At 37.8% G+C, this 12,283-nt stretch overlaps 1 protein-coding gene across 1 annotated transcript in view; it reads right to left on the minus strand.

Moving 5' to 3' along the window:
- Window positions 1-4,964: 4,964 nt before the first annotated feature.
- The window catches only part of notum1a (notum, palmitoleoyl-protein carboxylesterase a), a 10,441-nt gene continuing 3,122 nt past the window's right edge, over window positions 4,965-12,283 (minus strand). Inside the window, exons 2-11 of the mRNA XM_016543418.1 lie at window positions 10,260-10,312; window positions 10,047-10,142; window positions 9,801-9,861; window positions 9,628-9,686; window positions 7,809-7,911; window positions 7,536-7,727; window positions 6,505-6,602; window positions 6,249-6,396; window positions 6,092-6,139; window positions 4,965-5,892 (exon numbers count right to left, since the gene is read on the minus strand). Coding sequence (XP_016398904.1) covers window positions 5,586-5,892; window positions 6,092-6,139; window positions 6,249-6,396; window positions 6,505-6,602; window positions 7,536-7,727; window positions 7,809-7,911; window positions 9,628-9,686; window positions 9,801-9,861; window positions 10,047-10,142; window positions 10,260-10,312 — 1,165 coding nt within the window. The 3' untranslated portion in view covers window positions 4,965-5,585. The remainder of the gene's footprint in view (window positions 5,893-6,091; window positions 6,140-6,248; window positions 6,397-6,504; window positions 6,603-7,535; window positions 7,728-7,808; window positions 7,912-9,627; window positions 9,687-9,800; window positions 9,862-10,046; window positions 10,143-10,259; window positions 10,313-12,283) is intronic.

Raw genomic sequence — 12,283 nt, forward strand, 5'->3', positions numbered from 1 at the left:
AAAACCCATTACAAACGAGGCATTTGTTGCATCCAGTGGGGACATAATTATGGATTATAATGACTTGTACTGTCTTTTTATGCATTGCATTGCATCGCGCCGCGTAAACATAAAACCATGTCTGCATTTGTGATCGGAGAAACGACAAACAACAAGCGCTACTCTACACTGGTCAAAACTCACGTTTGAATAATCAGTGGCAAATTCTTTCAATATGAAAACATACTTACAGGCTCTGAGTCAGAACAGCCGGCATTGTAGTCTACTCCAGTGGTTCCCAACCCTGGTCCTGGAGGCACCCCGCGGCTAAAGTTTACAGTCTCTCAGAGAACGGCTCGTCACCCCACAGAAGAGAGGGGTGGGGTCTGCAGAGCTCATTTGCATTTAAAGCAGCATGCAACAAAACGAGTTGCTGTGAAAAGAGCTGTTTTTGACAAGGTAAAAAGGGTGTTGTTTTACACTACCATTGAGAAATTTTAACCAATGTATGTTATAGACTTTTCATTAAAGGGGTCATATGACGTTGTTTAAAAAGAACATTATTTTGTGTATTTGGTGTAATGAAATGTGTTTATGCGGTTTAAGGTTAAAAAAACACATTATTTTCCACATACTGTACATTATTGTTTCTCCTCTATGCCCCGCCTTTCTGAAACGCGTCGAGTTTTACAAAGCGTGGGGGCGTGTTTAAACTAAGCGTTTTAGGAAGGCGTGGACGAGTCTTAACTTTTAAATAGAATATCTCTTTGGGTTTGAGACTTTAGTCTTTGCAACTTTAGGGATCTTATCTATTCATGCTTGAATAGCTTCTATTCAACAGCTTGTAATACTCCAAAGAGAAAGGAAAACTTGAAATGGCATCATATGACCCCTTTAAGAACCTAAAGAATCATATCAACTTGTGGAAAATGGGCATCCGATGACCCCTTTAACATTTTTAGATGCTACATTTAGATGTTTCATCTACAATCACCAAGTGTACACTCTCAGAAAAAAAAAACCAACAACAACAACATCCTAACAGTTGGCACTAAGGCTGTATATGTACAATCCAGGTAATAGTATGTACCTTTAAAATACTAATAGTTGCACAGTTGTGTGTGTGTGTGTGTGTGTGTGTGTTGAGCCAACTTAAAAGTTACTTTTAAAGGGGTGGTTTACTGTTTTTTTTCTAGGCTTGATTGTGTTTATGGGGTGCAGTCTAGTCAATCGCAGGCGATTCATTGCCGATTTTGAACACGATTTTGTATAGCTTGTCAGTGAACTACGGCTCTGTGTAGTACATGCCGCTCCATCTGAACGCACGTGCTCGAGATTTACTACTAATCACAGGAGCGGCTTTACTGACGAGATGTGCATGAAAATCGCATTTGATTTTTTGCACAGCCCTAGTAGGCATTAAACTGCCAGAATTTTAAAAGACGATATCTCTGTTTGCATTGAACTTTCAGCTTTTCAGCTTTGCATTGAAAAAGTGAAATCGCAATCAACCACCCCTTTAAAAGTAATGCATTACAATATTGTGTTACTCCCTTAAAAAGTAACTAATTACATTACTTAGTTACTTCGTTAATGTATTACGTTACTTTTGCGTTACTTTTTTAATCTGAGCTGGGCTTGCTTGTTTTGTTTTTAATATAAAAAGTTCTATTTTTCACAAATGTAAAAGTTCTTTCACACTAAAAGTGAAATGAATAAGCCTCAGGCTAAAGGAAATGTAAATTCACGTCTGTACAATAGAGAGCACAGCTCAAAACAAAGCTTTCAGCTGTGCTCACATTGCATTAAGAAGAGGACAAAGGAGAAGAAAGTTCAACACTCTTCAGCAATAAAAAAAGAAATACAAATGTTATGTTTATCTAAAGTCATTTTTGCTTATTATGGTTGAATTGGGTCATTGAAGGTCAGCAACAAAGGCAATTAGATAGTAAAATGGGATTAAATCTATAAAGGATATTTGTGTTATTTAGCATATTTAATTATTGCAGGTTTGTGTCATATTCTAAGTTTGCATTTAACTGTTTGTAGAAATTTTGAGGAATACTGAATCTGTTTTTGTGCAGGTGAGATGAGTTAATGCATGTTCACATTTAGTCTAGAACTACAGTAACAATCATGTTTGTATAGCACACACAATGCCTCTGCACTTACTCCCAATTTCTCTCAACATGGAGACAGTCAGTAAATGGGAAAACAAAGTAACTGGCATTACATATTTGAAAAAGTAACTAAAATATTTTTTTTTTCTGAAATTAAAAAGTAATGTATTACTTCACTAGTTACTTGCAAAAAGTAATCTGATTACATAAATTAAGCGTTAGCGTTAGTTCTGGCAGGTCACGTGAGTCAAGCTTGCATCAGCTGATTCTCAGCCGATCACATCTACCTATAGGAATACGACACCTATCGTGACATTCCTATATAAGCTCTATTCAGTATTATTCAGCAGCTTTTCAGCTTGCTCAGGAGCAAATTACCCTCCTCCATCCCCAGCTCCTCCTTTCGCCACAGTCAGGAATTGGCTTTCTGATATTCCTTGCTAATCAGACTCCTTTATCGTGAATAAAGTGTTACACTTAAATATCATTAAGTACATTAATGATATCTGCCTTGTTCTGTTATATAGGGGGGTTATTATTGCTGCTCTCCCTGCTCATTCATGACAGGCTGCATGGATGGGCAGGGAGTTTTTTGCTTAGAACAGAACCATACCGCCAAACCAAACTTTATGCTAAGTATCTATCATTTTGACGATAGTGGTCCTGACAGAACTTGCATTACTTGTAATGCATTATCCCCAATACTAGTCTTGAATCCACATCTCACCCTCCAATCAATTCCTGACAGAAATAGTCCTGTAATGTTATGAATATAAAATATGATTGATGATTGATGTTAAAGTATCGTGATTCCTAATTCAGTAACTCCATGAGGTCGGCAGTGAGGCGTTGGGCTTTAAATGTGTCTAAAAATGAAAAGGCGATACTGAACGTTTCTTTGAAATAACTGTAATGTGTTCTCTCATGGAAACATACATGCATTCAACACAAGAAAAAACAGCATTATTTACAATTTACAAAGAATCACTTCTCTGTGAAAATAGCATTATAAATACGATTTACATAACAAAATAAATATGCAACTTACCAATGTAGATTGAGTTTCAGATATATAAAATATGTTACAGAACAAAATAGCAATTAGTAATACCTTCACATCTCTGTTGTTTTCGTTTCTTTTGGTTGATTTATTTGTTTTTATTATTTTTCATGAGACCGCTACAAAAAAGTTATTAAAAAAGTACTTTTCTATTAAATATTTTAACAGTCTAGAGTGTCTTCATTTGACAAAAGTACTCACAAAGGAGTCAGCTGTTAAGAAAACCTATACATAGATAATGAGCACAATACCCTCTCCCAATCGAGTGAGAATTTGCATTGATAAAACTGTGATCAATCGCCTTACTGTCCAGTCAGTACAATGGTGGTTTATTACACAAAGGGGAATAGCACTCAAACAGTGTAATTTTGCTTATTTTACCATTAAGATACTAAGAAACATATGTCCCAAGAGTTTCTACGTACACAGTGAAATGAGTGAAATCCCCATTTTAATACAATGTGAATGCGTTCAACTGAAAGTACACCAAAAAGGCATAGAGACCGACCTGAGTAGCAGGGTCACATTCAGGATAAAGTGTGCCTGGAATGTGACTATGAAAAGGAGGATCTGTTTTCTGGAATTAGCATTTCATCCAGGATTTGTGAGCATGTATACATTTGGTACCATAGGGAAATAGTTCACCTAAAAATTCTGACATCATTTACTCACCCTCATGTAGTTTAAGAAATTTCAACAACGTCCAATCTTGTGTTTTTGTATACAAGCACAAGTGGATTTATACTGCTTCAGAATTCTTCAAAAAGTAGTCCATGTCATTACTTCCCAATACCATGATCCGTGGTATGGATTTTTCATCCACACCATGATACATATTCTGATTTTAGTGCTAGGGCTCACAACTGTCATTCACTGATGGTTGTTTTGTGTCCACTTGATCGCAAATGAGATGTGAGAGCTATGGCATGAATGGCTTCAGAAGACTTGAAATGTATTTCTGTCATGACTACTCTCGGAGGGATTGGCATAGTAATGTACATGACAACGTTAATGTGTTTGGTCTTGGAGGAATAGATCTGCTACGCTGCTGCTGCATCAGAGCAAGTACCGAGACTTGCTACTGCCAATCATCCACAACATGCTGCTGTGAGCATGTAAGAAATACTGCTGCTGCAAATATAACACATGAAATAACCCCATATAGCATACATGAATCACCTCGTAGCAGATCTATACAGGTGGAGCTGGGGAAGGTGGAGGGTTTCTGAAGCACGTTGCAAACTGCTAAAGCAAGCACTAGTCATATATTTGAATGTTGAGCAGCGAGCTCATTGGCTGCTGACACAGGAGAGAACCAATCAGCTGTGCCATGTGATAATGATGTCTTTAGGTCAGGTTGAGTTAGACCTATCGGACTGCGCCATCTAGAGTTTCATGCCAGAACTCTGTATTGTATTGATCATATGGACTAATATGATACTTTCATGGCGCCATTATGTCCTCATGGTTTTTGGCAGAATAAATGACCATAAACTTTGATGGTATCAAAAACAGAAGCTTGGACATTTTTGAAAAGCTCTCCAGTTGTGTTTTACTGAAGAAATAAATAATGTTTGGAATGGCATGGGAGATAGTAAATGGTAACAGAATTTATTATAAGGCTATTACTATTCCTTAAAACACTATTATTATTATGACATATTTTATCACAACTTAGCCATACCCCAAGAATGGTGTTGGGTTTAGAGCAGGTGATCCAGTGTCTGTCTGTTCTGAAATTCCTGTTTTTAAGATTCTTGAGTAGATCTATATATTTTACATGTACTTCATAAACTCTATAATATGTGATACAGATTATAAACTCTATAGTCGATAATCTCTGTTCTCTCGCTCTCTGTATTTTCTTCCACTGAATGGACATATAAAACTCTAATAAACTGTGGCTAAATATATTGGTAAAAAACGAAAATAAGATAATAAAAAAAAAAACACAAAGCAAACAACAATGCTGAAGATCCGTAAAACTGGATTACATTCGTGATACTTTTATGACCAAAAGATAAATTAATAGCAAAGATGCAGGTGTACCTTGTCCTGGTTACATGGTTCTTCAGTACTTTCACTGGTACTGTGTTGTATTGGGAACCTTTAAACAGTCAGCAGCCCATGGTTTAACTGAGGTGGATCTGACAAGGGCTCCATTCCAAATCTCTGTTTTGGGCGTCTCCACCATCTCCAAGCTGCTCAGTGATAATAGTATAGACTGGAGCAAAATGGACACCAACTGAAACCAAATGAGGGGATCTGGAGATGGAAGCCCCAAGAGAGTTGGCACAGAGCCCTGACTAAAGGCAGGCTCAGCCTGAGGTCAAAGCCGAGGTGGGTAAAGTGGGTATGGGGTTGGAGGTATCAAACGGACTGATGGGAAGCACGGTCCCAACCGGGAGCGAGTTCTTCCACGATATTTAGCTGCCGCTGCTGAGCATGCCCAGTAGCTTGCTTGGGTCCATGCCCTGCTGATGGGCCATCTTCTGCACGTCAAAGCCCATGTGCATGAGGAACTGGATAACGTTCATCTCCTGTCCCGTTGACTGATCTCGGATCGTTGGGCACGTCGGGTTGCAGTGAGGCCACGGACAGCTGTCGATCAAGTGCACGGGACAGCCTTTGGGAGGGGATTTATTATTTCGACTGTTTTCTTGTAGACTGCGGTCCCAGCAGTGGAGCGCTCTGGGTAGAGACGTGCCTTTGACGTGAACGTCAGTCCAGTAACTACAACAAACACAAGAGGGAAGAGCTAGTCAATGAGCATCCCATTCATGTCATTAATGGAAATCAATAAAGCCATCATTTATGTTAATGGGGAAATAACTATTTGAACTTCATTTAAATAACTAGAAAAGTGGTAAAATACAGTATAAATATACTCCTGAACTAGTCGAGATATACAAAATTCAAAGAGATCACTTACTTTCTTGTTATGAATTCATGCGAAAGGCAAGCTGGAGCAAACATGGCGCTGAAGGTAAGAAGTAGAGCATTAGAAACAGCAAAAAAAGGTATTCACGTCAAACAAAAATGAATGCTTTGTTCACAATGAGAGTCTCTGAAGGGCACGTCAAACTTACGGGACATCCTTCAGAGTGTTCCTCAGCTCAGTCCCCAGATTCTGAATATAACGCCATTGGCCCTCTTGAACGGGCTGTCCCGTCAGATGAATGTTGTCTACTGTTAGCTGGGCTTCATCGAACAGCCACTGCACTATGAACACAGGGCCTGTGACAAAGAAACATCACACTGAGTTAACAAAAAGTAAACAAACTCAACAGTGTCTGTAAGGAACTAGCTAAAATGTGGCTGGTGCCTGGTATGTCCTATACTCACGTTTAATGGTAGGATAAACTTTATATCCAAAGAAGCAGTTCCATTCTTTTCCTTCATAAGCCTGTCGGCATCGCTCAGGTACCACACCGCCCCAGTATCTGTCAAAAAGAAAAGATAGATTCATTCCTAAATGACTAATTCAGTCAAGTTCACATGTATATGAAGAAAAAGGTAATCATGGAATGCTATTTGTATTTGAAAGACTGTTCACACCAAGTTGAATATTCAATGTCAATTTGCAAAAACATTTGCATGTCGCCAATGTGATGGAGGTTTTCTAATCTATTTTCCATCGCACTGTGAAAAAAGCTGACCAACCAAAAAGATTTGCACTTAGGGTCACATGCCCTGAGCCGCTGCTGTTACATAAAGCTACAACTTGGTGGCGCTTATAAACAGAGTATTTTGCTAAGCGACAGTGAATAGCAAAGGAAGAATCCAGACCCAGCTCTCTTGTCTCTGTGCTCTTGTATTTGTTGCTGTCTGATAAACAGAATAACAGATTAAAAAAAGTCTGAATGGCTGTTTAAAAACCTACTGCCTGACTTTCTTCTCCATAACAAGCGGGTGTCAGAAATGAAAAGTTATGCAGCACTGCCCTTTTGTTATATAGTCACTTTTAGTTATACTGTAGTGGAGCGAAGATATGTCTTTGAGAACATGTGCAAATCAGATTTCAACAAGAACTACATGACCCACCTCTCTGAAATTCTCATTTCTTATTCGATTTTATCAACTTTTCATCATACTGAGCATCACTTCCACATTTTTTTTCCCTCTAAATCCTTGCAACACACCATCACCATTAAAATCAATGTTCTCTGACAGCATAAATTCTAATGTGACCATCCTTAAATGGATAGTGAAAATTCACCCAAAAATGAAAATTCTGTCATCATTCACTCAACCTCAAATTGTTCCAAACCTGCATGAGTTTCTTTTTTCTATTTTGAAGAATGTGGGTATGGAAAAAAGTCAATGGGGACCAAAATCATTTTTTTTATACGGTAATAAGAATGTAATATTCTTACTTGATTCCTCTCTTGATGACCTCTGTGGGGGCACAGTTGATGGTGTCCACACAGTCAGTGCAGCGGTATTGTTTGTTGTCCAAGAACCAGCCAGAGTCGGACAGACCCCTGACCTGGATGTTTGTGTGACCCAACTCCTCAAGGAGCTCAGATACTGGGTCCACGTTCAGCAACACCCCAGTGCCACCCGCACTGTGGACAAGACACATAAATTTAGTCAACATCAGTCATGCATATCAAACTCATAAACCATGGTCTGCAATGTGGGCTCACCTGCTTCCAGCTAACAGCAGTATCTTAGCATTGTCCAGACCCTTTGTTAGCAGGTCCTTTACAACTTCCTTTATGATCAGTGAACCCATGAACGCATAGTCATCTGTACATAAAAAAACAACAAGTTATTGACAGCTAGTGCTAACTAACTTATAACAGCTATGTGTTGGACTGCTATACAGTGATGGAATCAAGTGGTAATATATTGATACTTTGATATAATAATCAAACGTTTTGGGTCATTGCGATTTTTTAAAATAGATATAACTTTTATTCAGCAATGATACATTAATTTGGTCAAAAGTGACAATAAAGACACTTGTTATGTTACAACTGATTTCTGTTTCAAAAAATGCAGAGCATTTGAACTTTCTGTTCAAAAATATGAAGCAGCATAACAGTTTTCAACATTGAAATTAAAGGGGTCATATGATGTTGCTAAAAAGAACATTATTTTGTGTATTTGGTGTAATGAAATGTGTTTATGCGGTTTAAACACATCATTTACCACATACTGTACATTATTGTTTCTCCTCTATGCCCCGCCTTTCTGAAACGCTGCGTTGCATCGCGTAAACATAAAACCATGTATGCATTTGTGATCTGAGAAATGACAAACAAAAAGTGCTACTCTACACTGCTCAAAACTCACGTTTGAATCATCAGTGGCAAATCCTTTAAATGAAAACGTACTTACAGACTGTGAGTCAGAACAGCTGGCATTGTTGTCTACTCTCCCAGGATCAGGAAACAGTCCTCCATAAAATGTGCTGCACACATCTTAATATTTGGGTTGAACTGTTCTGGAACAGTGTTGTAAATACAACTTAACCACTCATTTCTAGTCGTGTCCTTCCAAAAGAGCGGGTGGCTTGAGTGAGCGGAGGCCGGCGGCTTGAGTGAGCGGAGGCCAGCGGCTAGAGTGAGCGGAGGCTTGCAGCAACCACATGTGACGACCCCGGGCTGGACTCTGCTTCGTCCACGGTGAAAGCCGATCCGGCGATCCACAGCACTAAGTTGATGTATTCCCTCAGCAACCAGCACGGATCAGCTCCAAGCATGACGAAGCAGATACCGTCCTCTTTTGGAAGACCAAACAAAGTAGTTTCACTTTCACAATTTTTTTTTTTTAATTATTACTTTTTTATTAAAAAATATTTCACAATATTGCTGTTATTTACTGATTTACTGATTGTTCAAATAAATGCAGCCTTGGTGAGCAAAAGAGACAAAAGAGAAAAAAGTCTGAGACCACTAGTTAAAAATCGTATTAAATTATATTTATAATTAAATTATAATAGTGAAAATATCTTATTTAGTATTCCTGAATGAATGAATGAATGAATGATTCATTTATATAGCGCTTTATTGTGTATTGTTGTACACCCAATGCGCTTTACAAGCATGTGGGATTGTAAATATGACATTCCTGTCATATTTAGTACATTTTTCATTACAAATTAAATTATCATGAATAAATCTTATGAATTTCATGAATTTACACTTGAGCTAGCATGAAATCCACACGCTTGGGCAAAATTGGATTGTCCATGTTATTCAGCATAATTGAGAATGATCTGAATGGAAACGATGGACAAAACAAAATCTTTTGTACAAAGCAGTTACCTATAAATGTTAACAAAACGTTAATATTTCTTATTTTTTCTGTAAACTTTTGTTTATTTTGATTTTTTTTTTTTTTTCAAAATCATAAAATATTGTTCTTTTTCTCTCAGGTTAAAGTGAAATGTCATCTGTGCATTGTAAGCTGTGTATACCATATTAGTGAATGTATCATCTGTTAGGTAAGGAGTCTTACTTTGATCAGTTTTTGGTGTGGCTCCACTCCAGACATCACTTGAGCAATACGGAATGAACCTAAAAAGTGATAAACAAAGATTTTAGGTCCGGAATCTTTATGAAAATCACCCAAATAGGGAGAAGTAACAGAATATTTACTTCTCTTTAACACAAACATAGTGGGATACTCACACCATGTTGGCATTCCACCAGTGTGGGTTTTCCTCTGGAAGCGAAGACAGTATTCCTGTGCCTAAAGTTAAAATAAAGACATACATTATGAAATTATACAAAATAACAGAAATTAGAATAATCTCATTTTGAAATCTAGTTTATATGTGTTTATTGCGCCACGAATTTGATCTGGGTGTGAATAAGCCTTTATAGTAATATTATTAGAAATGGAGTTTCAGTTGAAAGACTGTTGGCATTTCTAACCTGTCTTAGTTTGTGGCCATTTGGAGGAGCTCATGAGCCTCCTCATGGTCTCGTATCTGCTGTCACAGTTCTCTTTGTTGAAGCAGTACCAGCCACCTGCAGAGAGAGAGACGAGTGTCTTACATGATCTTCCTGACAGATATACACAATGCTGCGAAAATATAGTCTGAATTCTACCGAAGTAATTCTGATGATTGAACGCTTCACACTTACCCTCCAGAAATATTAACCACCTTCTGCTTCCTTTGGACTCCTTCAGGTAGTACCTGCAATAAAGCAGATACTTACATTAAACCTATACTTACAACTTATATATGCAAAGCACTGCCTTTTTATAAATTCAGTAAAGTATTCAATTTAGTTCTGAATTATATAGTTCCTATTGTTATTGTTATCAGGTAATCTGTTAACAAAATACACTTTTTATTATTCTAATCCTAAACAGACAATGAGTGAATTTGCAGCACATTCAGGTCATAAAAGTATGTGTGTGTGCGCGCATGTACATAAGCTGTACATACAGATGATATAATATTATTGAAATAAAGGCTCACTTAAGTGTACTTATGACTATTTGTAAGCACACTTTTAAAAAGTGCACTTTGTAATAATGTCAAGTTTAAATTTAAAGTACATTTTAAAACATGTTTTAATAATCTTTCATCATGTTTTAAAGAAATACACTTATTTTGATGTGTTGCCTAACATCCTAAAGCACATATGATTGTTTTTAACCATAGTGTTATTCAATATTACATATAAAGTTAGTATATTTTAAATATACTAAATTGCATCTCCATCATTACAAAATTGTTACAACATATATATTTAAATACATGACATACAAATTTCAATAGAAATTACATTAAAGTATATTTTAGTATACCATACGTTTTTGTCAATACATTCAACAGTAAACTTTAACCACATTTCAACACAAGTCATTTTGAAATTACACATAAAAACGTACTTAAGTCTTATAAGTGAGTCAAAAAGCACTCTAAAGTTCAGCTGATGCATTTATTATAAATTATACTAGAATACATTTTCATTCAGTTCACACTTGATTTTCTATGCAATGTTCACTGTATCCACAAGAGGGCATTCAGCTATTGTGTAAACTCAGTCTATCTCAAACTTCAGTCATTTGTGCTTGTGTGAGAAAAGTTACAGTTGTGGTTCAGTTTGTTACTTTGAGGGGCATCAGTCTGCCATAATTAAAGACAGCTTAAATATGCATCCAATTTATGCCACTGGTGACCACATTTTTGGCATATGGTGTACCTTTCTCACTGTTACTCACCTCACCACTACTTACACGCTAACGATTTATGCTTCGTTACATTACAACTTATAAAGCTTGGGCTACAAGTCTGCCAGCCCTCAGAAACTTAACCTGAACAAGTTTTAAATGCAGAAAGATTAGGACAAACCTAAATAGTTTTCTGTAGTATATAGGAATGATTTTGAATTCCGGAGAACTTGGGGAATCCATGAGTGGAGTCCATCCATGCGTAACAGCATATCACACGACCCACAGGAGACCTTCTCTACAAGCACTGACTGCAGATCTGAGAAAGAACGCAGGCTGCTGCCAAAAAAATATTGCAGCTTCGGTGCATTGAAGAGCGCCTACGGTGAGCATGTTCCCAGAGTCAGAGTTTATGCCAGCTCTGATTCCCTGGTAGCAAAGCATAAAAGAACTCTAGACTACTCAAGCATGTTAAAGGCAGAGTAAGTGATTTCTGGTAGCCAATGTTGTATTTGAAATCACCAAAACAAACACGCCCCAACCCCAAAAGGGTCTTGCTCCTATTTTGATAGCTCCGCCGCACATATACGTACGCAACCCAGGCAACGATTAGTTCTGTGAAACAAAGCAAAACCAATGTTACACCGTGTCTACGGACGTGAGCGGCGCGGCGCAACAAATCCCGACAGAAAACTGCTGCCGGGTACTATTTATGACGTGCTGACACAAATTTCAAATGGTTTTCAACGGTCGTTTGATCGCGTCCAGTGTAGGCAGACTTTAGCTGTTGTAGACACAGTGTTACTCACCTATTGAGAAGAAACAAAGCAACCTCGGCGTCCGATCGCAGGCCTCCGCTCCTTGAGTTCTCTCCAGCGCTGGAAACCTGATCCGAGCTTTACACGGGTCCTACTTCTTGCCTTATAGTTCCGCAGACGTTTTCCTCTTTTGTTTTTTATCAGCCATCTCTATCTTTCTGTCGCTC

This window comes from Sinocyclocheilus rhinocerous, unplaced genomic scaffold (genome assembly GCF_001515625.1).
Source record: "Sinocyclocheilus rhinocerous isolate Xijiao unplaced genomic scaffold, SAMN03320098_v1.1 scaffold1450, whole genome shotgun sequence".
NCBI classification, from domain to species: domain Eukaryota; kingdom Metazoa; phylum Chordata; class Actinopteri; order Cypriniformes; family Cyprinidae; genus Sinocyclocheilus; species Sinocyclocheilus rhinocerous.